The sequence below is a fragment of the Elgaria multicarinata genome, chromosome 10 (genome assembly GCF_023053635.1).
Source record: "Elgaria multicarinata webbii isolate HBS135686 ecotype San Diego chromosome 10, rElgMul1.1.pri, whole genome shotgun sequence".
Taxonomy (NCBI): Eukaryota; Metazoa; Chordata; class Lepidosauria; order Squamata; family Anguidae; genus Elgaria; species Elgaria multicarinata.
In genome coordinates, this window is record NC_086180.1 from 35,763,054 (window position 1) to 35,789,436 (window position 26,383).

At 42.4% G+C, this 26,383-nt stretch overlaps 1 protein-coding gene across 2 annotated transcripts in view; it reads right to left on the minus strand.

The window, feature by feature from the left end:
• The window catches only part of PRDM5 (PR/SET domain 5), a 104,950-nt gene extending 79,403 nt beyond the window's left edge, over positions 1–25,547 (minus strand). For both annotated transcript variants that reach the window (XM_063135258.1, XM_063135257.1), the window contains exons 1-3: positions 25,442–25,547; positions 21,255–21,338; positions 5,591–5,713 (exon numbers count right to left, since the gene is read on the minus strand). In XM_063135258.1, the coding sequence (XP_062991328.1) occupies positions 5,591–5,713; positions 21,255–21,338; positions 25,442–25,534 (300 nt within the window). In that variant the 5' untranslated portion in view covers positions 25,535–25,547. The remainder of the gene's footprint in view (positions 1–5,590; positions 5,714–21,254; positions 21,339–25,441) is intronic.
• Positions 25,548–26,383: the final 836 nt, after the last annotated feature.

Consider the following 26,383-nt stretch of genomic DNA (forward strand, 5'->3'; position numbering starts at 1 on the left):
GGCCCCTGCTGTGCCTCGCTCATGCTCCGGACCATGGCGCTGCCCTCTTTGTGTGGGGGAGGGGAGCGAAGACGCAGAAAGGGGGGTAGGATTACCTTGGAAAACCCAGAGGAGTCGGGCGAGGGGCTTAGCAACCTGTATCAGCTGACGTTACACGTTGTTACTGTTGCTTAGCAACCTGTATCAGCTGAAGCCTTTACAGAAACATAGCTATGTGTTTTATATATATAGATTTTTAAACCACTTTCAAAGTGTTATATCCTGCTTGGTGTAGACCTGACCTCAGACTCCCTGAACAATTCTTTAAGGATCTATGCCTCTTTAAGAGTCCCACCTTTCTTTTTATTTATTTATCATATTTATACCCCGCTCCTCAGCCAAAAAAAAGGCTCTCAGAGCGGCTTACAATTAGTTAGCAAAGAAGACAGTCCCTGCCCTCAGGCTTACAATCTAAAAAAGACATGACACACAAGGAAAAGGAGTTCAGGAGGGAACTTTTTTTTACCTCCCCCTTCCCAGTAATATGAGATTTAAGCTGTAGAAGTGGGGTGAGTAATACTCCAGACACTTGTAGCTTAACTTTTGTGAACCGCCCAGAGAGCTCCAGCTATTGGGCGGTATAGAAATGTAATAAATAAATAAATAAATAAATAAAAATGAACACAACAGTTGACTAGTAAAGTAAAACACGCAAATTACAACTAAAGGTATTTAGCCAATAGAGCTAACTGATACAGAGGCATTAAAAGAAAATAAGAGTTGCTCAAATGTATGTTCTTTTACCCTAAGCTGCTTCTTTCTGCCCCTTCCATAAGCTCTGGTCTTTCTCCGGCTTTGGTCTGCCTTCTGGCTGGCTCTCTCGCTCTTTTATACCCTCTTCCCCAAATCAGAAAGTAAACTTAACTGGAGAAATAAAAGTTAACCAGGGAATGAACCTTAGCTGGAAAAATGAAACTACTCTTCTCAGGGATACCTCCTCCCAACAGAAAACGCCAGGCCTCTGTGCCTGAGTTTATTACCTTGCCTCTGTAGGTCTCTAACCTTCAGTGTATTAGATCACAATAAACACTAGAAAATGTAAATTATCATGCTAAAATGTGTGTAAACTTCAAAGATTTTTTTCATTCTTTTTCATTTTTTCCAGCATTAGCATGCAATACCCTGACGCATTTGCTGTCCTGTCGCGTGACATGGTTCACACGACACAACAACCCATACTCAGGATTGAGTATGGGTTGTCATTCCCATGGTTTGTTGGCATGGCTAGATTCACACAACAAACCCCTCTGGATGATGACAGGTCCTTAACAGGGCAGTGTCTGGTTTTGTAGTACCATGCTCTTGTGTAGCTGAGAGACAATACAAGCTCCAGGTGAGTCATCCTCAGAGTAATATGTTGGGAGAACTACTTCCTCTGGTTGGAAAGTATAGAAGGGGGTGCTAAGGCTCCGTCTGAAGTGAGGTCATCAGTAAGCCATCTGAATCAGAGTCCTCCTCAGTGTAGTGCTGAATCTCAGAACCAGGGGATGTAAATTTGGTAGAGGCCCAATACCCAGCAGGGCCTACCCACTCTGACCAGCTAGGTCTGAACCACCATTTAAACTTCCCATAATGCCTGGCAAAAGTCAGGTCATTGTGGAAAATTTAAATGTAGTTCAGACTCAGCTGCCCAGCACTCATCACAGTGCTGCTGTTCAATGCTGCTGCCGCCACTGCCACCACTGCATTCTCTTACAGCTGCAAAATGATGAACAAACCTTATGTCCACAGTTAAACTACTGAATTTACTACTATAAGATGCAATGATGGCTATCTGGATGGTTTTAAAAGGCTACTAATCCTGATGGCTATATGATGCCTCCAGTGTCAGAGGCAGTATGCCTATATACATCAGTTGCTTGTGGATTCCTGTCGACAGCTGGTTTGCCGCTGTGTGCACGGAATGCTGGATGAGATGGACCCTTGGTCTGATCCAGCACGGCTCTTTTCATGTCCTTAAGTCCATCCTTGGCATACTTAGACCAGGGCTGGGAATCTGTCAGGGATGCTTTAGGGTGGATTCCTGCATTGAGCAGGGGGTTGGACTCGATGGCCTTGTAGGCCCCTTCCAACTCTGCTATTCTATGATTCTATGTTGTTGGGGTGCAACTCCCATCAGCCCTGATAGGAGTTGCAGTCCAACAACATCTGGGGGACCACATGTTCTTCATTCCTGATTAATGCATCAACACTTTGCTAATGTAACTACTGTTTTGAAAAACCTTTTCGAACTTTCCTTCTGATAGGCATTTATAACTCAAGGCATTTGTCTTTGCTTTCTTTGTAGCTTACCTCCTCTCCTTCTCTACCCCAATTCCTGCCTGTCTTTTAGTCGGAGAGATAGACCAGTTGTTCCAGATTTATTATAGTGCTGACTGATTCCCAAATACTAATCTTCCATTGTTACATTTGTTAAGTATGACTTTAAACCACTCTACTACATCACAGTAAATACCTCTTTTCCCATTAACCTTTGCCATTTCATTATTCCAGTTTGCTGAGCTTGTCCAGACCACCAGAATGTCTAGTAGTTAATGAACAGAGTGTTTGAATATAAAGGGTTGGCTGTGATTCTGTTTATAAAGAGTTTTGACATTAACAACCAAGAGGCCTTCCCCATACAGTAGTCACCAGCATATAACATTTACAACTGGCAATCATAGGAACACGTGCATATATATTTTTTATTCCACCCAATTATTCAAAACATAATTTCTTAGCAGGCTGAAGTTATTGAATGGCACACAGAGAAAAACGGCCTCTTTTTTTTTAGCTCTGAGAGGGGCACCTCTCAGTGAAGTTTTATAACTTCATTGATCAGCTGATTGACAGGAGCAAAGACTGAAGGTTTATTGTTGCTGTCATACTGATGAAAACTTGCAAAGAAAGGGCAATGACTTCATGGCTATATGTCATAGCCTTACAACTAGTCATTCAATTTGGCAGCATCACAATCAGTTTGATTAACCATTTCCTCACTTTGAGAGGCATTCATAAGATATATCGGGCATACATCAAAGAGGAAACGAGACAGCATAGTTGCAACCTTTCTGTATTGGCCAGCATTATTATCAAAATAGCAAAACATACTTAGAACTAAATGTTCTGAGTAACACGCATGGTGGAGCCATGCATGCTAGTTTTCTTTATCGCCCTGTAAGCACATGCAACTCCAATATGGATCAGGACTGCAGCAATATGGGAGAAGGGGGGTGAACCTTTACCCCAATAATGTTTTGTGTGTGTGTGTGTGTGTGCAAAATTCCACACACCCCACACGAGGAGTGGGAGTGGTTAAAAGAAAGGGGGGAAGAAAGAAAAACACTCCATTGACTCCTCTGGAGTGATTCTTTTTCCTTTCTTTTTTTTAAAACACCCTCCGAGCAGGGAATGGAATTTTGCAAACACACACACACAAAACAACCACCGGGGGGGGGGGGGAGCTTTAAAAAAACAAAAACAAAAAAATCTCCTGGATAACCATGTTTCTGATCTGAAATGGGGCTGTACACATTTACATAGAGGCAAAAAAAACTTGTTTACTTTTGCCCTTTGAAGTTCTAAACAATTTATAAATAGTCTTTAGAATTTCCATAACACAAGTGTGGGACATTTAGGCTATCCTATCCTATACACTGGGAGTAAGCTCCATTGAAAACAATGAGACTTACTTCTGAGTAGACAAATATAGGAATGCAGCATAAAGAGGCGAATCTGCTTTTATCTAGGCATATGTTTAGGTATGATTTTGAATTTCACATACCAACAAGGCATAGTTTGGGGGCAATTAAAAATTATTCTTGCTCTTTACCTTAAATTAGTCATCTAGATTCCATCCTGTATTCATGAAGTCAAAGTTTAGCACTATTAATCCCCATTAATTTCAACAGGACAGTGGAATGTGTACTGAAATCAATCCCACAGAATTCAAAGCTTTTTTTTAAAAAAAGATATTTTATTTGATTACATCTATATCCTACATTTCTTCTGAGGAACTCAGGGAGGTGTACATGGTTCCTTTTCCCCCTTTTATCCTCATAACAATCTTGTGAAGTAGGTTAGGCTGAGAGAGAGAGAGAGAGAGAGAGAGAGAGAGAGAGAGAGAGAGAGAGAGAGACTACATCAAGGTCACCCAGTAAATGAGCTTCATGGCTAAATGAGACTTGAACTTTGGTCTCCCCATAGCTTTGTCTGGATATGCCATATATAAATTACCTTTGATGGATACACTCACATTACAAAACAATATGGAATAAAACCTCACTTATCTCCAGTACTGCATTACCAGCCCATGTGTGCAAAAGAACATTTGATTTATTTATTCCAAAGACCTGGGGCATGTCTACACCTAAGGGTGTAGCAGGAGGGAGGGGGGAGGATCGTGGACTTACCTGCTTCCACAATCCTCCCCCAGCATCTAGACAGCCGCACAATATCCTGGAAGGGAAGATGGACGTCGCGGCCGCCATTTATTTATGTTTAAGAGGAGCTGGTCATGTGGGAAAAGGTAAAAAAAATGTGCCCAACCCTCTCCCCACCATCCCAGGGATGGCAAAATTTCTGTCGCCCACTTCCATGAGCATGGAGCCTTCCCACGAAACTCCATGCATGCCTGGCCCTATTACTTGCGGGGAAGAAGTGATGACCCAGGAACGCAGCCCCACCACCCACAGTCCTCAGGATGGTCCTGGGAATGCGGAAATATCGGGGAACTCCACGGTCCCAGATATCCTGGGGAAAGCCCCTGGTCGATCTGGGTTGCCCCCAGGATACCCTGTGTATCATATGGATGCACAGGGATGACCTAGGAGTGACCCCGGGATATCTGGCCGATGTAGACATGGCCCTGATGTGAGTAACAGCACTGACAGTAACAAAAGCACATCAAAAAGTAACAACTAGAGTCAGCTATTAACAGGAAAAGTGACTCACAGGTGCCTGGATGGTCTCTAAAAGTGCGTGCACAAATAGGGATCTACACCACAGGCTTCTATTTATTTAGTTCATCATGTGTGTCACTTTACCATAAGGCAATCCTTCCCAAATAGCTTTGTATTTTATTTGAAATGAAGGAAAATTCACGACTTAAACTCATTGAAAATTTGACATGGACTTGATTGTACCCTTTAGCTTTCATCTGTCTTTGGTAGCATGCCCCCAAAGATGTTATACTTTTTATAAAAAAACAAAAACCAGGGATCAAACATGATTATTTCTTTGTCCTATTGGTGCAACCTGAAATCTACTTTGCATCTAAAGGGAGACTAATCAAATTAAGTCTGCCTAACACAGCATGCACTATGAAAGCCTTCTCACCCATCATTTTCATTTTTAATTAACAATCCAGCCTCATTCCTGGGTTGTTTTGTGACGTGCACAGCTGAAGATCTGAGTTGCTAGAGGGTGAAATAAATGCCAGTCATCCTGCAATTCCTAGGTTAAACAACCAGGAATTGCCACCATGACATGTAAACCAAGTCAGTGGGACTAACTTCTCAGCAGACGTGTATAAAATTGACCTGTAAGGATAAGAAGAATTCAACCAATTTACCTGGATAGCAGCCAAGTTCTTCTGCTCCTGAGATGGTGCTTCGTGTACAAAACGTAGCCAGTTAGAATGCCTTGGATTGCTGGCATCCAGGACATAAAGCACCTCACCTTTATTCCCACGCACCTGAAATGGCAAAAACAAGTGAATAAAACTAAAACTTTGCAGAACAGAGAAAGGTTTTTTTAAAAAAAACATTGTAAAAAGGCAGACTTCTCGGATTCTCTATCTTATCCTATCCTGCTTGGCAGGAAAAGCAAATCTGTCTCTTTGTCAGGGACTTCTCACATTTTACTTCCTTGCCCCATGTACTCCATCACCAACTGGTCCCTCTCCATCAGTAACCCTCTTCAAATTCCCATTTCGCATCTGCATCTCATCCATTTTATACATTTTTTTACACTGTTCAAGTTGGAATGGCTCCAGCACAGCCCTCATGCTATATCTACCCAACACATTATTATTATTATTATTATTTTCCATTCATGAGATTTTGGTTTGTCTCATATTTATAGTTCTAGCCTTCCTTAGTTCTTTTCTTATTCCACTATGAACTTATTATCTTATTTCAATTTGGCTCCTTGCTTTCTAATTTCAAATAACTTCTGCACAGTCAAGATAAAATCATTGTGTAAATAACGTAGTTTTTTGTAAACCAAGCAGCTGCTTTACTCTTCCTGCTTCTACACTGTCACATTATTTAAGCAGCAGCAGCAGGATTGCATTGTTTTCATCATTTTTAAAAAACCAACAACAAAACTTTCTGTATTTCGTCATTTCTTGAAGGAAATTTGTTTTATATGTTTTGTTCTTGGGTATTACAGCCAAAACCAAATGACTGTGTTTTGAATGGCTGTTTCCTCACAAAAGAATCCTGTGCAAGAACCTTCCCCAGGAAAACCACCTTGCATCCAAGCTGAATTCCCCTCTTAACAGGGAACAGTGACTTATGGAGATGCGAAGGCTGGCTGCGAAGGGAGAAAGGCTGGTGAAGAGCGGTTGCACAGCTGCTATAGCATCATCATCTTCTTCCCAGTAAGGGACTGTTGAACCAATCAGTATTTGATGGGGTGGAGCCAAAGAGGCGGACCCAGCAGAGTGAGATTTCTCCTTTGTTCTGCCTCCATACTTTCCCCACCATACTTTCTGCCTTCAGCTTTGTTCTGCCCCATACTTTCCCCACTCACCCACTCCTGGTAGTAAGCTGTCTTGCAGTGGCAGTAGTAGTTCCAGTTAATGAGGCTGGGAAAGAATTTTACCTGCACACCAATTGGCAAAGATTGTGCATTGTTTTTGCCTTCCCCATTTATTTATTTATTTATTTACCGCCCAATAGCCGAAGCTCTCTGGGCAGTTCACAAAAGTTAAAACCATAATAAGACAACCAACATGATAAAAGCACAATTACAAAATACAGTATAAAAAGCACAACCAGGATAAAACCACGCAATAAAATTGATATAAGATTAAAATACAGAGATAGAACAGTAAAATTTAATAAAACATCCAACAATCCAACATAATAAAACATCCAACAATCTAAAAACCCAAATACAAAATACAATATAAAATTACAAGATTAATTCCATTACAAGATTAATTCCATTGTAAATGAGTTGACCTGGACTATCAGGAAATTCTTTGTGGATGCTTCTTTTTATAACATTTGTTACAACTTCAATAGGTGTGATAGGCGTTGGTCTGGATCCATTGGTGAGGGGGAACAGAACTAGACTCCCTGCTCCCCCATGGTGAGGATTCCCATAAGGTATCTCGGGGTTGTGGCGCCAAGACCAGTCCAGCATGGGGGATGCAAGCTGGCCACGTCAGGGGTGGTGAAAAGGGGTTCACATTAACAGTCCATGCCATGCTGTACCCCTGGCCCTGCCATCCACTATAGTGCCCCTAGCATGTGGGCCAGGAAAGGGATTTGGTCAGCAGGCAGGCAGGCTAATTACAGGATCCATGCTCTATGCCGTCACCAAGCCTATTCAAGTGAATCAATAACGTTGCAGCCAATTTATTATTCCAGCTATGCCTGTGTGTCTAATTTGTTCTCTTCCCTTCGCCAACCGGACCCAACTAAGTGCTGTCCACACAAACAACCTCTTCCACATGTGGAAGTCCGTTTCATACGGCTCAGCACAAAACTAGTATAAGTGGTTGAGGAATGCCTGGTCTTTTTTCAAGAGTTATATGCATGCAGTCAGCAGATCTAACCGCACAAGGGGACCAGCATCCTTATACTACTTCTTATACCTGCAATCTTATACCCACTTCCCATTGACCTCAAAGGGAAATTGACTGCACTGATTCTTCACCAATTCAGATGGAAAAACTTCAGGATTAAGGTATTTGGTATCCACACAAAGAAAGGACGAGTGAAAACTTGTGCTAGGTTACTTGTGCTTCTCACACTTCCAGCTTTGGCTAAAGCACAAAGCTAGTCCCCACACATGAGATTGTCACCTTCTCCAACCTAGCAGCTCTAGTTGTGTTGTGACTACTCTCATCACCCGCAGCATGGCCAATGGGAGTGATAGTTTAACACAAATGGAGGGTTCCAGGTTGGGGAGAGATAGTTTGCCTACCTGCTGCCATTTTATGTTGGTCTACACTAATGAAGGAATTCTTCAGCACAGTGGTGAGTCCAATAAAAATGAGAACCAGTAACTCTCACAGCTGGATGCATTACAGATAATGGTGCTAGGCTATCCAAAGCAATGTGCTGGTGAAATTAATGAAAGATCTTCTAGAGTCCTTTGCAACAGAGCTACTGGCAGTGTGCCCAAATTCAAATATAAGTTGGGAAAAGGTAAACACATCTGTGCACTCATTAGCACTTTCATCTCCTACCATCCCTCTTCATTTGCCTTTCAAAACCCACATCTGTACTGCTCCTCACAGTGTGTGGCTGCAGCTTTTTCCCAACTGTTGGAAGAAAATGTATACCTTTATGCTTTCATATTACAAAACCCACTCCTAGGGCCTCTGAAGAGGGAAGGTCATGCTTCAATAATATTAACTGACATAGTCTATTAATATACATACATACATACATACACATACACATACACACATACACACACATACACACACTTAACTTGCACTTCTATGACCTTGGGAAATAAAAGAACAAGCTATGCAGCTTTGCACTGGAAAAGACTGCATCTGACCCTTGTTTCTGAGACACTATAACATACGTCTTTAGCATGAATATTCATTTTACACAGAAACAGGGAGAAATTATTAAGCCATTAACAGGGCAATCCTATCCATGTGTACTTAAAAGTAAGTCTCATTTGAGTTTAATGGAGCTTAAGGAAAGGAAAGGACCCTCTCGTGCAAGCATTGCTGACTCCTAGGGGGACGCCTGCTTTCGCTCACGTTTTCTTGGCAGACTTTGTAGCGGGGTGGTTTGCCATTGCCTTCCCCAGTCGTGGCTACCTTTCCCCCAGCTAGCTGGGTACTCATTTTGCCAACCTCGGAAGCCTGGAAGGCTGAGCTGACCTGAGAACCAGCTTCCGCTGAGATCGAATTTAGGCGGTGGGGAGAGTTTCGGCTGCAGTAACTGCCGCTTACCACTCTGCACCACACGAGTCTCTATTCAATGGAGCTTATTCCCAGGTAAATGGACATAGGATTGCAGCCTGACACTACAATCTCATACATGTCTACTCAGAAGTGCATCCCATTTGGTACATGGGCTTTACTCCCAAGTAATTGGGTATATGATTTTCAAGGTGTTGGTGGGCCTCCCACAATAGGAATGAGCAAGTAAGAGAAACATGAGGTGGGTTTTGTTTCTTGACTGGTTCCCTTTCAAGATTCAATCCATTGGCTAAATCCCGGGTATAACTGCTCACGTGAACATGCTGGTTTACTTGTTAGCAGTCCAATCTAAGATCAGAATCCTCAAGAAGAGATAGCAGCAGTCCCTAGCATGATGCAGTAGTGTTGGACTAGGACAGGGCTGGGCAACTTGAATTTTAAGGGGCTGTTTAACACCCCGGCTATATTTGATTTCATGTTTAAGGTCATGTGATGACTCAGCAATGTTAAGATTGCATCATCACTCATTAGGTGGGAATAGGGGGCATGGTTTGGCTTCTTATACTCTGGTGTAGAACTTGCTCCAGTGTATGTTTTTAAATTGGTTTTTGTTTCTTTCCCCTCACTTTTAAAAAGCACCTTCAGAAATTATATTATTATTATTATTATCATCATCATCATCATCAACAACATCATCTCTTTTCTTGCTCGTGGTGGTTTTTCTAGACTGATATGATAGGCTTTTCCAAGTCACGCTGTCTTTTACTGATTCAGAAATTTCCTGACTATTGACTATGTTTTAAGTAGGACTGCTTTCAGGGCATTGGTGAAGATGTATTTTGGTAGGCCCATTTTCTGAAGGTTTCCTGTTTTTAAAAAAATTGATTTGATGCCAGTGACTGATGTTACTAATGGAATAATTGTAACTTTTTCTTGTTGCATTATTATTTATTATTATTATTATTATTATTATTATTATTATTAACCAAGACTTTTAAGAGGCAACTGTTGTTCATCTTTTTCCTATTGATTCACCTGCCTGAGCCTGGTAAAAGACTGCCATGGCTACTGGCCACGATGCCTATATATTACTTCCAGTATCACGGGCGGCAGGCCTCTGAATGCCATTTGCTGAGGACCACAAAGAGGAGGGGTTATGGTATTCCCATGTGCATTTGGGTGGCAACTGTGAGGATAGAACATTGGATAAGAATGGTCTTGATTTGATCCAGCACAGCTGTTTTTATATTCAATGAATAGCTCTTTTATTTATTACATTTATATCCTGCAAGGAGCCCCTATATTGTCCTCACAACAGCCCTGTGTGGTAGGTTAGGTTGAGAGATTAACCTGTAAGCTTCATGGCTGCATAGGGATTTGACTCTGTGTCTCTCCAGTCTTGAGTCCAATCTTTTAACACATTCTTTCCCAACCTGGATCCCTCCAGATGTTTTGGCCTACAACTCCCATCAGCCCCATTTGGCATGGCCAATATACAGGGACAAAGGGAACTGGGTTCCTCCAGATATCTTGGCTTATAACCTCCTTCATCCCTGACCATTGGCCATGCTGACTGGGTCTGATGAGAATTGTAGCCAAAACATTGGAGGGATCCACGTTGGGGAAGGCTGCTCTAACCGCTATACCACACTGACTCTTCATTACCCATGGGAAGGTTCTTCTTATTTCTTTTTTGACAGATACAAATAGTCTCAATATGACAAAGCTTAACAAAAGCCTCATTAGAGTAAGGGATCTTGACACTGTTCTTATCTTTAAAAAAACCAAAAACTTCTTTTGAGGTTTAGCAAGCAATATAAAAGTCTCTCCAATTTATTACTCTTTCTCCAAAGAGAGATTTCTTCCCTAAAGAGACAGATATATGAATACAACTTATTTTTGAAGATAACCGGATTTGTATATGGCTGTGAAGAAAAAAAAACTGTTCCAAAAGTTTCATTTTATTTATGAGACTTTGTTTGGGACAGACGAGCAAGGCCGGTGTTAATTCTGGCATGAATATGGATGAAATTAAAGCGATCGTGTTTCAAACAGGCTGACATTTCCACAATAGCACAGGTTTATGCTGTGTTTTCAACATGAAAGAGTTGAAAGCCTGAAGGGACTGCTGCAGTACACAAAACTGCACATTATACTAAGCAGACAAGTAATGCAATCATAAAAATTGGAACCTTCTTTTGGAAAATAGTATGACTGCAATCTTGTACACAGTTGGATTGTTTAAAAGGCCATTGACTTCAATGGAATTTGGGAAGCCTAACTATTTTGTTTGGGGCTGTTATCCTACACCTAGTTACCTGGCAGTAAGCCCCATTGAACTCTTTGGGACTTACTTCTGAGTAAACACGTATAGGATTGCACTGATAATCTCTATCTTCCACATTGGTTCAAAAGAAAAAAAACAGCCTTGTGATTTCCGACCACTTACAGCTCTTGTGTTCATCAATTTCCCTAGTATTCTTAGGTTATGGAGTTTTGTACATTCCCTCCACCCTGGCATGTGGTGGTGTGGACAGATCATTAATATTCCCATGATCAAGATGAAGGATCTGGCCAAGGCAGTTTCTTTTCTCACGTCCAATAGACTCATTGAAATCTGAAGCCAGGTTTTCTGTAGCCAACATGTTTTATCCAGCGGACAATAGTGGCTATAGCCATTAAGCCAAGTTATACACCTGCCTTCCCCCAAATTGGTGCCCTCCAGAAGTTTAGACTTCAGCTCCATCAGCTCCAGTCACCATGGCCAATGCTCAGGAATGCTAGGCATTGTAGTCCAAAATTACTGGAGGGCACCAACTTGAATAAGGTTGATATCCAACACCAAAGGCCTAACAGGGAGCTTTGAACAAACATACTTAACATTTAACAATACTTTCACAAGGTGATAGCAAACCAAATAAACTTGGAATTCAGGCACATCTCCCATGAAAGGATGCTTGGGAAAGATAATCACTAATGATCTGCATTGATATAAAGAACTAATGACTGAATATAACTTTTATATCTGAGGTAGGGAAATTCCATCAGTCCCAGCCAGCATAGCCGCCGCTGCCGCTTCTTCTTCTTCTTCTTTCATGGACTAAGCCATGGCAACGAAATCAACAAGGAAAGCTTTCTCCTTTGATATCACCAAGCCTCATCCAATGGATTTGTTGTGATGCACAACAAATTGCCTCCCAGTTCTATTCAACTCCATCTGCTGACACATATTTCAGGAACTGGAGTCCACTGGACTCCAGTTCAGTGTACACATGAATGGAATGCTGGTTGGCCATGTGTCCTGCTTTACAGAGGACATTCCTCATCCTGAAAGGTTGCCCGAAGACCATCCTCTATTGGAAGGCGTCCTCTATTTCAGGGGTCCAGAACTTCAGGCCCAGGGCCAAATCCAGCCCTCCTGGATTCCCCAGCTGAACTCACCCCTGCCCCCCTCTCTTCCCTTCCCCCAAATGACCATGGCCCCTTTCCCTAGCCGCACCTACTTTCCTCCATCCATAGATCATTTGGAAGGATGAACATTTAAGTTAAAATATGTTGCTCTTTGGGGGGGTTCACCCTGCCCCATCACATCCCTTTTGCCTTCAGCCCACCCAGCACTGGAATGCAGCTCCAGAAAGCTTCTCCAAATGAATTTTGGGCCTTGGCTGAAAGAGGCTCTTCACCCACTGTATATGAAGGGTTGTAATATCTAAGCCTGGTTTAAATAGAAAGAAACTTAAGAAGGTGTCATGAAGCTGCCCATAAACAGTTAGCATAAGGAGAGCCACCTGAAAAGCGACGCAGATCGGCTGGTCACAGTGTTGCCCGTTATGGTGAGATGTATTTTATTTCTAATTAAATGACAGTCATTATTTTTACATTTGCATTACATGCACATTTTATCAAACCTTGTTTTGGTGATGCAAAAGTGACTGCCCTAATTGGAATTCAGATTCAAATTCATGTTAGAGGAATTCTGACTCCTACTCATCTGTGCAGATGGCATCCTTGGAGGATTTAAGCCAACAGCAGCAACATGAAAAGGCACCAGTTTGAAGGAGTAGAAAAAGTGACTGGTATGGATGGAAATAATTGTAAAGGCTTTTGCCGGCATATGTCTCAAGGTGGCTCAGGTAACTTACTAGATGTCTCTCTTAAGCTTGTAATGAAATCATGTTGAGTTTGGCCAAATGTATTAGCCACTGGAATGTATTATGTTATACAACTTAAAGGATGGGTATGAACTGAAGTCAAATACTTTGCAGCCAGTGAGGGGAAAATGTCAGCACAACAATGATAATAAACAGATGGCTTCCTCTGCCGCACTCAGTAAACACATTGCCTGCAATTTTGGAGACCGTTTCGTGGGTTGTTATTAACTGCAAGAAACTACATTCCCATATAAACAACAAAGTGGAGGGGGATATTCCGTGACTAGGCTCTAATTTAATTTTGAAGCAGAACACATGAGGCCTCATACTGGTTGTTCGTAGCAGCTAAATGTTAGCCTTAAAGCTAGAAAGAAACCCATTCACTTCTACAGAGTTCGCTGCAAGGGCATGATTTAAGGATCAAAGTTTACACTTCAGTCTATATGAAGATGATGGGCTAAATGTTTCTCCTGGAAATGTCTGATTACTGAGTAATCAGTACTGAGTAGTCTTTGGGATGATTTAGAAACTATTCCAACCAGGGAAGTTTGCTTTACTTGCCGTAAAAACTGGCACATGGAAGAAAATTTGTGTGGATTATATTTGCTCAAGCGTGCAAATCTATTACTATGTTCCATAGTATTTCATGGAACAGCAGAGTTGGCCGTTATAGAGTCTGAAGGCTGAGAACCACTGCTTGAAACTCTCAAAATCCTGCAGCTAGGTTTGTGCTAGTTCAACAGATCCACGCAGGAGCTCTTGAATGATTCCTGGCCAAATTCATGCAAACCATTGTAGCAGAAGTATAACAGAAATGTAAGAATAACAACTGTGTTGCAGTCATTATTAATACCACTTATATATGCTGTCATTATTTTCAAGGAATATGACCTTCAAGAGCTAACAGGATCACAGATTGGGGTAGTTTGCCTGGATCTTTCACTTTACCTGAAGGGTAGAATTCTCTTCCGAGGAAACCCAAGTCCATTTCCTTAAACAGCCTGTTCTCCACAGAACACCAAAATGGTCAAAAAGTAACCTGAGCCTTCTGCTAGGACAGAAACCTTGGCCTTGATGGTTTCCATGCAGGTGCCAAATGAATGTTGCCAAACGTCTTTGCCAGCCACATCAGAGTGGCAATTGCATGGTCAGAAACCAGGATCACTTCTTCCTCTCCAAGCAATACAGGTGAGGATCTCTGTTTTCTAGAAAAATGCACCTTCGAAGAGTGCTGAATATATGGAATGCTTTGATTAACAGTGGTGTTTGATCAGGAAAGTGTGTGTTTGGTCAACTGGATCAGTTATGAAACACATCAATTGGAAGTGGAAAGGAATAGCCAATTACCAATTCACGATGGTAAACATGATCAAACACAATGTCTGTTTTGGAACAACTGTAAGGTTGAAGACCAGAATTTAAAAGCAAACTTTGAAAAGTGTATCATGTTTGAACTTGGACATGGATTATTTTAAGCGCAGCTGCCCTCGCATAAAAGTTGAAAGGATGCTTAAAAAATCATAAATAACGTTTAGCAAAAGATATGGCAATTAAAGTAAAAAACTCCTTTAAATTATGGTGTGGCAGAAGAACACACTACAACCTTGCTCAAGTGGACATGTTTGATTGATTTTGCAAAAATGGAAACTTCTGAGTTACAAACTTCAAATCATATTTTTAGTTCCATTACAGCATTCAAAACTGGAACTGTTTTGGATGTTGTAGAAAGAATCCCTGTCAACTAAAGATGTATTGATGCTTAATTTCCTCAGAAAGAGACAATTGCAAAAGCACTGCAAGCAAAACAATGATAAATCTTGACCACAAATACTGTCATTCTATGAACGCAAATTATTTGATTTAAGACCCGTTTTCACAAAGTCAAAAGGAAAACATCAATCCACCCAGCACGGTATCCTAAAGAAGCCCTCCATGAATGTTAGTCTCACTAAAGATCAAGCAACAGCTTTGTTGTAAGAATATAAGAAGAGCCATGTTGGATCAGATCAAGGGTCCATCTAGTCCAGCATTCTGTTCACACAGTGGCCAAGCAGTTGTTTACAAAAAACCCACAAGCAGGACATGAGTGCAACAGGTCCCTGTTGCCATGTTCTCCAAGTGGTGTCACATGGACCACATATCCATAGGATATGGGTTGCGATCCCAAATGAAATCAATATGACTTTGCAAGTCCAAGTACCCTTAGGGTCATAGCTAAAGCAAACCTTTGCAAGGATTGACCAACATTTGGTCTTAGCGATAAGACTGAACTCAAGTCTGATCTACACAATTGTAAAAGCCATGTGGTACAGTCTTCCTGAGACTTCAGGGTACGAATGGAAGACTAGCATGATTCAATGCTCCACTATGACGAAAACTCTCTACTCATCAAGACAGAGGCAGGATCTACACTACTGCTTTAAAGCACTTTTTAACAGTTTTGACAACACTCCATATTGTCATTAGGGTCAGGTTTGACACACCCCATATAGTTTTCAAAATGTTTTCAAAGTGCTTTAAAGCAGAATGTCAGGGAGAAAAGTTCTCGCCTAGCCTTCTCTCTCATGTTGTATTTCTCTTTGAACAGTATTTTTTTGTTTACCATTCAAATTGTTCAGTGATGCCAGAGTGTTAGCCATGCATACAAAAATATGAATGTGGTGAAGGTGATTTGGATACTGAAAAGGGTTAAGGACTGGCATCCCGAAAAGAGAAGAGACATTTGTTTTGTGGGATTTGGAAGGACTCTTCAAGGGAGGATTGTAAAGATGTGCTTGTAAAGATGCAGAGGTACGACACAGAACAGGGAGGGAGAGAATTGGTCCAAGCGCTAGGAATCTCTCTGCTGCAAAGTCTAAGGGCCTGTTTATATACTCACCATGTAGAGTATCAGCCGAGTATCTGTGGTGAAGGAACATGGGCACACCCTCTTGCACAGTGCATGGAAGAATTAACTTGTAGCAAGAGAACTACACAGATACAGGTCTACATATAGTTCTGTTGACCAGGGATGGGACAACCTGCATCTCCAGCTGTTCTTGAACTCCAACCAGCACAACAAATGTTGAATGGTGATGGCAGCTGGACCATACCTGGAGGGTCACTGGTTGCTCAGTCCTGCCCATACTCCCAATTTACTCAGCCTTTTACCCTTTTTTGGAGGAGGACTACACAAATCAGATCTATAAGCACAGCACTCACATTGCATATTATCCCACTAATATGATACGAGGCAAAAATGTGTCCTCAAAAGTATGTTGAATTGTCATTCAGATAAGTGTATTAACCAGCCTAGAGAGTGGGATAAAGCTGCTTGTGGACCTATATTACTTCTTTTCAAAACTAGTTTGTTTATTTATTACATATCTAATCTGCCCAAGAACTAATTATCTCTGGGCAGATTACAAACAGTTAAAAACCCAAAATGCCAAAAAAAAAGTTAAAAATTCAAAATACAATATGCATATTTAAAATAATAAAACATAATGCAAAACAATAAACAGCACAGGAATCGATAAAACAGCCATAATAACCTAGAACTCTGCCTCTAAAATGCCTGGGAGAAAACAAAGCTCTTTGTATGGTACCAAAACAATAACATAGATGCCAAGTAGATTGTTTTGGGGAGGGTATTCCATAAGCAGGGCACCACCACTGAGAAGGCCCTCTCCCTTTTAGACACCTACCTAGCTTCCTTTGGCAGGGCACTTGGAAGAGGGCCTAAGGGTCAAAGTAGGTACATACAGGAGGAGATGTGCCTTTAGATACTCTGGTCCCAACACCAACACTTTGAATTGGGCTCAGGAAAGGACTGGAATCCAGTGCAGCTGACAAAACATGAGTATCACATGTTCGAATGTTGTATTTTGCTCAGGTTCAGCTCTGGTCATCTAATTTCTACTCAGCTATATCATCCTTACCAAGAGCACACAGTGATCTGATAAAACTAGTACTTTTAATTTGTAATTCTGCATCTACCTAACCAATGAAGAACGATGCTTCCCCATAAATTGGAATGATTTTAACTCTGTTTAGGGACATAGCAATGTACTCATAAAATAGTAATAATACACAATTATATGCTTTCCAGCAAAATGGTCAGTAACTTGGCAACAGTTATAAGTTGCCTTCATAGCTTATGGAATGAGTATCTATATAAACCTGGACAGCTGCTTTTTACTTTATTTATTCCTGGCACCAATCTCAAGGCCACTTTGCAGCATGATTTATAATGCACTACAACACTTGTATTCAGATCACCGTCTCTAAACGTAAACCGCTTGGGTTCAAACATTCAGGAAGTCATAAATGCAGTATGCAGGAATCTATGCAAGATTTCAAAAATAGGTCAGAAGGGGGAAATAAGGGATACTGACAAAAAGCCTTATAAAACCTGATTTTATGGTCTTCTGTATAAGTGTCATTGGTAGACATACTGTGACATCTTCAAACTGATATTAAACAAGTTACAGCATTCAAAAAATTGTGATACTTCTAGAGCATCTTAAAACTATATGGCTGTATTCAGACAACACGATAGTCAACTGTGGGGTAATAATCAACTCGACAGTTGTTTAACATTATAATAATCAACTGTGGTATGGATTAGGGTCAGCGTCGAGTTGCTGATGAGTCCACACTGAGTTGACTCACTAATGCCCACCCCCTCTCCACCCTTCAGTCCTCCCGCTAGTATCCCTTCAGCCATTGCTGCCAAAAATCTATCCTGCGGCTTTGACCTCTCTTGCCTGGCAACTCTGTGGCTGACGAAATAACCAATAGTGGCTGAGGAAATAACTAAAGATGCACTCCACACAACACAATAACCAACAACAGTTCAAATAGCCAACTCTGCAAAGCGTTGGTTATTTGTGTTGGTTATTTCAGCCAAATAGCCAACAGTTGGTTAAAAAACTCCCTCCACCACACAACACAATAAGCCATGGTGGTTTAAATAATCAACTATTTAAATAAACAACTATTTAAACCATCGTTGGTTATCGTATTTATGTATTTATTGCATTTCTATACTGCCCAATAGCCAAAGCTTTCTGGGTGGTTCACAAAAATTAAAACCATGAAGTACAATTCAAAGTATAAAACAAGCAACAGTATAAAAACACAATATAAAAGTACAATATAAAAATACAACCAGGATAAAACCAAGCAGCAATGCAGAGATTTATACAGACTAAAATACAGATTTAAAACAGCAAAGTTTTTTTAAAAAAACTAGGATGACAAACTGTTAAAATACTGGGAAAATAAAAAAGTCATCACCTCATCAAAAAGTGTATAATGTAGGTGCCAGGCAAACCTCTCTAGGGAGCTCATTCCACAGCCGGGGTGCCACAGCAGAGAAGGCCCTCCTCCTGGTAGTGACCTGCCTCACTTCCTTTGGCAGGGGCTCACGGAGAAGGACCCCTGAAGATAATCTTAGGGTCCAGGCAAGTACATATGGGAGGAGGCATTCCTTCAGATAACCTGGTCCCAAGCCGTTTAGCCATTAATACCAGCACTTTGAATCAGGCCTGGTCCTGGATTGGCAGCCAGTGAAGCTGGAAAAGGACTGGTGTGATGTGGTCTCATTAGGCAGTCCAGACATGCTGCCCTGTTTTGTACCAGCTGAAGTTTCCAGACTGTTTTCAAAGGCAACCCACATATAATGCATTGCAGTAATCCAAATGAGAGGTTATCAGAGCATGGATAATTGTAGCTATGCTATCTCTGTCCAGATAAGGGTGTAGTTGGTATATCAGCCTAAGCTGATAAAAGGTGCTCCTTGCCACTTGAGTTCACCAAGAGTACCCCAAACTATGAACCTGAACCAGCCAAAATTACATCAATGCAGGCATTTATTTAACCAAACAGGTTTGGTCAACTGATATTTGGTCTCACAAGAGAACAGGGGCAAACTGTCTGTCATATTTTATGTTATGCTTAAGAATATACTTTTTATTTGTTTTAATCTCTATCTGATTGTTGTTAGCCGCCTTGAGCACTATTTTTGGTGAAAAGACAAGATATAAATTTAATTAAATAAATAAATGAGAAGTGACATATTGAACCATTGTCTGAAATCAGTAATGGACTGACTAATAAATGGAAACTTAATGCACACCTGTGAGGTCAGCCCGAGGTTGGGGTGGATGTTAGTATTTACCATGTTTATTGATGATGTAGACATAATGATAAAACTATGGCTAAAATTGTGGAAAGAAGAACACAGATTTGTGTGACAGAGGAAGGAGCCCATGGATGATTAAATCTGTACAAGGCCTACGTGCTTACAAATTATTTGCTTTACTGTTTGCTCAAACCTCTGTTAAGTATTAATGTAATAATAAGAGATAAATAATTCCCTGGGTCTTTCATCTTTTCTTTTCAATAGCTATTACATGCCTAGTGGAACAACTAGCATCTTTCTCGTGGTAGATGTTATGAGAGACATAGATGTTATGAGAGGCGGTGTTATGAAAAGTCCACCATGCATGGCCCCCAGATCTTCTGAGCTGTGCCCTGGATTTTTAGATCTGGCCCAAATGCCATTATCTGAATTAATACAAGTCTGCTTTTCCCCTCTGATCTCAGTAGCCTTGCAGATATGAGAAAACCTTAGGACTCACTCTCTTAACAGGGAGTGTAGCATGATGGCACCAGCCTTAACAACTAGAGGGGAGACTGCCACCTTTCATTCTACTGGAGCAGCCATAGATCGTATGACTGCTGCCCCAGTCTCCTCCTCTTCCCCTTTCTCCCCATCTCTCTGTGGAGATGCTATCTCTCCATGCCCTCCCCCTCGTAGCCGGGATGGTTCTCTCTGTGCCGGCTGCAGAGAGGAGGGGGAGGGTAGTTTCCTGCCTCCAAGATCAGAGCTCTGTCTTCAAGTTCCAATGCAGGAAACCGAACCATCTTATATCCCCCAGATGCTGTCTAGGTAACATAGGATTGTTCCTCTGGTACCTAGTACCACCCTTGCTTCCTATCCTCTTCATCATAACATCTAGTTGAACACAATGGCCTGGTTCGGACGACACGATAATCAACGGGGTGGGGTGGGGAGGCAGCCATCCATTGTGTTGATTATTGTGTCATGGGGGGGAGACACACAATGGACACACAACTCACAGTACGTTATTTTGTCAATTTAAACAATAGGGGGAATGAGCTGCTCTGTTGCTTATTTGGAGACCCATTGATTAAAATGTTGTGTGGCGGGCTCCATTGTGTAATCTCCCCCATCGATGGGCACTATTCCAGAAGGTCATAGAGTTCTCCAGCAGGAGCAGCCAAAAGCACCCTGTCGCTCACGTATAGCCAGCAGAACTTCAATGCACAATGGGATAGGGCTGGGAGGACAAAGGGAGGGAGGAACACCAACAGCCCAGAAGGACGCTGGGACTTTCAGCCGTGCGACAGGGGGAGGAGCAACATGTTGTGCAGGGAGTTCCGGGAAAATAATGAACGGTCAGTTGCCTCTTACCACCTCCATTGCCTAATATGTCATCCGAACCAGGCCAATGTATTACAGAATATCATCACAACTCTGTATTTCCCTGCTCTCACCTCACATCACTAGTGACTGGCAGCAGTGAATGTAAGAAGTGCCGTGCTGGATCAGACCGAGGGTCCATCTAGTCCAGCACTCTGTTCACACAGTAGACAACCAGCTATCAACCAGGGACCAACAAAGCAGGATGTGGTGCAACAGCACCTTCCCACCCATGTTCCCCAGCAACTGGTGCAAACAAGCTTACTGCCTCATATACCGGAGGTAGCCCATAAGCCTAGTAGCCATTGATAGCCTTCTCCTCCAGGAATTTATCCAACACCCTCTTAAAGCCATCCAAATTGGTAGCCATCACTACATCTTGTGGCAGTGAATTCCACAGTTTAACTATGTGTTGTGTGATGACATTTGAATGCAAGTGCAACTAGACATTATCTAGTCTTGTAATTCTCACCTCCCACATCAGCCTGCAGTCGGTGTTTTCATCTAGCTCTTGAGGCATTCTCTTCTCTCCTGCAAACGGTCCAAATTTTTCACCCTGAATGATGTTAAGAAAACAATGTTGGCACTTTTCCTTCTGTTCCAGAAAGCTTATTGCGAACTTTAGCTTCATGATAGGTCAAACTATACATTTCAACACAAAAGAGATACACAAATGTTTTTTAAACAGCAGCCGTGGGGGTGGGGGTTCGGGAGCATCCACATAAGACCCAACCTGCAGGGAGAAAGGGGGGGTTCTACCTTTTCCTCTGCACCAGTTCCCATTAGAAATCAGTTCCCTGCCCCCAAAGCTGCTGTAGGCCCTGCTGATAAAAATGAAAAAGCACAAATGTTAGAATGTTTTTAGGATGTTTTAAAGATGTTTTAATCATGTATGGTATGTTTTTAATCAGTTTTTAATGTGTATTTTATATCATGTTTTATATTGTTTGTTTTATACTTTGAATGGTTTTACTTTTTGTGAACCGCCCAGGGAGCTTCGGCTATTGGGCGGTATAAAAATGCAATAAATAATAATAATAATAATCATAATAATCATATGCTGTGCCCCTATATATTTTTCTAGCCAAAAAATTGGGAATGGGGGGGGAGCATCTCTAGAAAAACTGCACAAGGGGAAAGGGGTTCTCCTATTTGAATAATTTTTTTAAAGAAACCTAAATGCATTCATAGAACTCTGTCAACATGTTTAGTTTTAAACTGACTCTTTAAAAACAGCAGGTTTTTTCATACTTAGTGGTAAAAATGAACAGCCCAGACTGTTCTGTAGGAGGAAGGAACTCTAGTTCCTTCCTCCTACAGAAAGTGGAGGAAGGAACTAGAGGATCGGCAATCCTTGACTAGTTATTGACCAATAGAGATGACTTAGTGGATAAAGTGGCAGTTACGGGAACTATAGGGGAAAGTGACCACGTCATACTTGAATTCATGATTATGAAGGAGACAAAAGTCGAGCGTAGCCATACACGTACTCTGGATTTTAGGAAAGCTGATTTTAATAAACTCAGAACTATAATAAGTAAGGTCCCGTGGCAAGTGAGCCTAATGAGAAAAGGAGTGCAGGGTGGGTGGGAGTATTTAAAAAAGGAAATTTTAAAGACCCAGTTACAAACAATTCCAACCAGGAGAAAAGATAGAAGACAACTGAGGAAACCAATGTGGCGCCACAAAAAGCTTAGAGATGACCTGAAAACAAAAAAGGATACATATAGGAAGTGGAAGGAAGGCCAGGCTACAAAAGAAGAGTACAGACATGTGGCTCAGAAGTGCCGAAATGGCGTCAGGAAGGCTAAAGCTGTGAATGAGCTGAGATTAGTGAGGGATGCTAAAAGCAATAAAAAGGCTTTCTTCAGATACACAAGTAGTAAAAGACAGAGAAAAGAAATGGTCATTCAACTGCTTAATGAGGATGGCAAATTGATAACAGATGACAAAGAAAAGGCTGAAGTGCTCAATTCCTACTTTGCCTTGGTCTTCTCCCAAAAGCGGGTCTATGACCCCCCTGGAAAAAGTGAAGGAGAAATTGAGGGGGCAGGATTGCAGTTTGAGATTGATAAACAAATGGTCAAAGAACACCTAATTTCCTTGAATGAGTTTAAATCTCCAGGGCCCGATGAACTGCATCCTAGAGTAATGAAGGAGCTAGCAGAAGAACTCTCAGAACCTTTGTCTATTATCTTTGCAAAATCATGGATGATGGGTGAGGTGCCGGACGACTGGAGGAGGGCTAATGTCCCTATCTTCAAAAAGGGCAAAAAGGAGGAACCTGGGAACTACAGACCAGTCAGTCTGACATCCATCCCTGGGAAAGTTCTGGAGCAGTTTATAAAGAAGTCAATCTGTAAACACCTTGAAATCAATGCAGTGATTACTAGAAGCCAACATGGATTTGTCAGGAACAAATCCTGTCAGACTAATTTGATCTCATTTTTTGATAGGATAACCTCCCTTGTGGACTGTGGGAATGCTCTGGACGTCATATATCTTGACTTCAGCAAAGCTTTTGACAAAGTACCACATGACATTCTGATTAACAAACTAGCTAAAAGTGGGCTAGATGGAACAACTATTAGGTGGATTCACAGTTGGCTACAGAATCGGACTCAAAGGGTACTTTTCAATGGAACCTTCTCAAACTGGGGAGAGGCAACGAGTGGGGTGCCACAGGGCTCAGTCCTGGGCCCAGTGCTCTTCAACATTTTTATTAATGATTTGGACGAGGAGGTGCAGGGAACGCTGATCAAATTTGCAGATGACACAAAATTGGGTGGGATAGCTAATACCGTAGAAGACAGAAACAAACTTCAAAGTGATCTTGATAGGCTGGAGTGCTGGGCTGAAAACAACAGAATGAAATTTAATAGGGATAAATGCCAAGTTCTACATTTAGGGAATAGAAACCAAATGCAGTTACAAGATGGGGGACACTTGGCTCAGCAATACTACAAACGAGAAGAATTTTGGAAATGTTGTAGATCGCAAGCTGAATATGAACCAACAGTGCGATATGGCTGCAAGAAAGGCAAATGCTATTTTGGGCTGCATTAATAGAAGTATAGCTTCCAAATCACGTGAAGTACTGGTTCCTCTCTATTCAGCCCTGGTTAGGCCTCATCTAGAGTATTGTGTCCAGTTCTGGGCTCCACAATTCAAGAAGGATGCAGACAAGCTGGAGCGTGTTCAGAGGAGGGCAACCAGGATGATCAGGGGTCTAGAAACAAAGCCCTATGAAGAGAGACTGAAAGAACTGGGCATGTTTAGCCTGGAGAAGAGAAGATTGAGGGGAGACATGATAGCACTCTTCAAATACTTAAAAGGTTGTCACACAGAGGAGGGCCAGGATCTCTTCTCGATCCTCCCAGAGTGCAGGACACGGAATAACGGGCTCAAGTTAAAGGAAGCCAGATTCCGGCTGGACATCAGGAAAAACTTCCTGACTGTTAGAGCAGTGCGACGGTGGAATCAGTTACCTAGGGAGGTTGTGGGCTCTCCCACACTAGAGGCATTCAAGAGGCAGCTGGACAACCATCTGTCAGGGATGCTTTAGGGTGGATTCCTGCATTGAGCAGGGGGTTGGACTACATTGTAGGCCCCTTCCAACTCTGCTATTCTATGATTCTATGATATATGCTGGCTCTTATAGGCCTCCACATGTGGCTCCCAACCATGGTATTGGTACACTGTCAGAGCGACTCAACCCAAATTACTTGTTACTGTCCAGGTGGATGGGTGGGTGTGCGGGGGGGGGGAGATACATGAGATGCTCCCCCCATGCTGCATTATATCCTGCAGGTATGCAGGTGTGTCAAGGGGAACCAGGAACCAGTGGAGCAACTAGAAACATAGGGGAGTTTGCTATAATTTGGGTATGTTTGGGCTAAACAAAAGGAAAGCAGAAAGCCTCACAACCACTACTCTCAACAGTACATGTTTTCTAAAGCAGTGGAATTTTCCCCAAAATTTAAAACCAGAGGCTTGTAATATAGAGATAGATAGATGTGTGTGTGTGATCTTTCTTCTTGCTAGGGACACTAATAGCCGAAATACTTTGAAACTGATGCCTGTCATGGATTTGCATGATGCAAACTCAACTCCTGCTTTAAACAAATCTCTTCTGCCTGGGAATCGGTTTTCAGCTTTCAGTTCTTTTATGTTGCTGTTCTTCACTCCCCCGCCCCGCCCTTCTAATTTATTTGTATTCTGGTATACCAAAAAGTTCCTTTTAAAAAAAGAAAGAAAGAAAGACAAAGGACAGACTTGTTAAGACTTCTGATTAACTTCGAGAGTGCCTTTAAAAACTTTTCTCGACTCGCCACAGCTCATGATGAAGCAGACGGAAGTAGAATGAGAGAGAGAGAGAGAGAGAGATGGGGTGGGTGGGCGTTGGGATTACTCCTTGCTCCAGAGAGCGAGCGAGAGAGCCCTCCTGTAATACGTGGCAGGCTCTCCTGGGAGAATCCCGTATATGAGAAGCTGAAACGAAACGGGGGGTGGGGGGAGGAGGTTGAAACAGGAGGTTCAAGCCAAAGTTTGCAGAAGAAGTCCCAGCTAGCCTAGCTGGTGTTCCCGTTGCCCTCGCTAGCCTCTGGCCTCCCTTCATTGCCCGCTCACCTTAACGGGCCAACCGCAAGGATCACCCACCTTTTTCACTCTCCGGGCCGTAAAGAGCCCCATCCCGTCTTGAATGTGAGATGACTTCAGGGCAAACCTGTCCGGCACGTACATGCCCAGCATTCTGCCCTCACGGGACGGGGGAGGGAGGGTGAGCCTCTTCTGGCTGCGGTTACCCTGGGGGCGACTCAAGAGGCATTTTGCATTGCCAAAGGGACGACGCGGGGGTATAAGGGAGGGGGAAGGGACAAGGAGAGGAGCGCTGGTTGCTAGATACCCCCCTCCCCTTTTGCTAGAAAGAAAGGGTGGAGCTTTCTGCTCGCCAGACTTCCTAGAGTCGCGGCTGGGCAGGGGCTTTGCCGCAGCTCGGCGAAGGCTCCGCTGCCATTGGCTGAAAGTTTGGTGAGAGTGGGCGGGGGGGGAGCAAAGATTCCATCCAGCTGCAAAGAAGAGCTCTTGTACGCCCGAAGGATTCCGGGATTGTTCAGCAGAGACCAGGGAGACAGAGGTCTTTTTTGCCTTGCGGGCAGCCACTCCAGTCAAACGCTGCAAGGAGCATTTACGCCTCGATGTACTTTATATTAGTGCAGAGGGCGTTGTAATCTTCTTTCCGTTGCTGCCCAGGAGAGGCTGTGTGGTGTAGTGGTTCTGGTGTCGGAGAAGACTAGAGAGACCTAGGTTCCAATCCTCCCTCTTCCAGGAAGCTCACTGAGTGATGCTGGGCCACTCACTGGTTCTCAGCCTAACCCATCATAAACGGCTGTGGCCTGGTTCAGACAACACGCTAAACCATGCTGGTTAAGGGAATGCATAATGCCCTGAATTCCTTGGAGGGACAAAATAAAAAGGATTAAAGATAATCCTGTGCATAGTTACCAGGGAGTAAGCCCCATTGGACACAATGGAATTTACTTGTAAGGAAACATTGTGCTCAGAGCATCCAGGAGGGCCCACTGACAAGAGCTTCTTAGG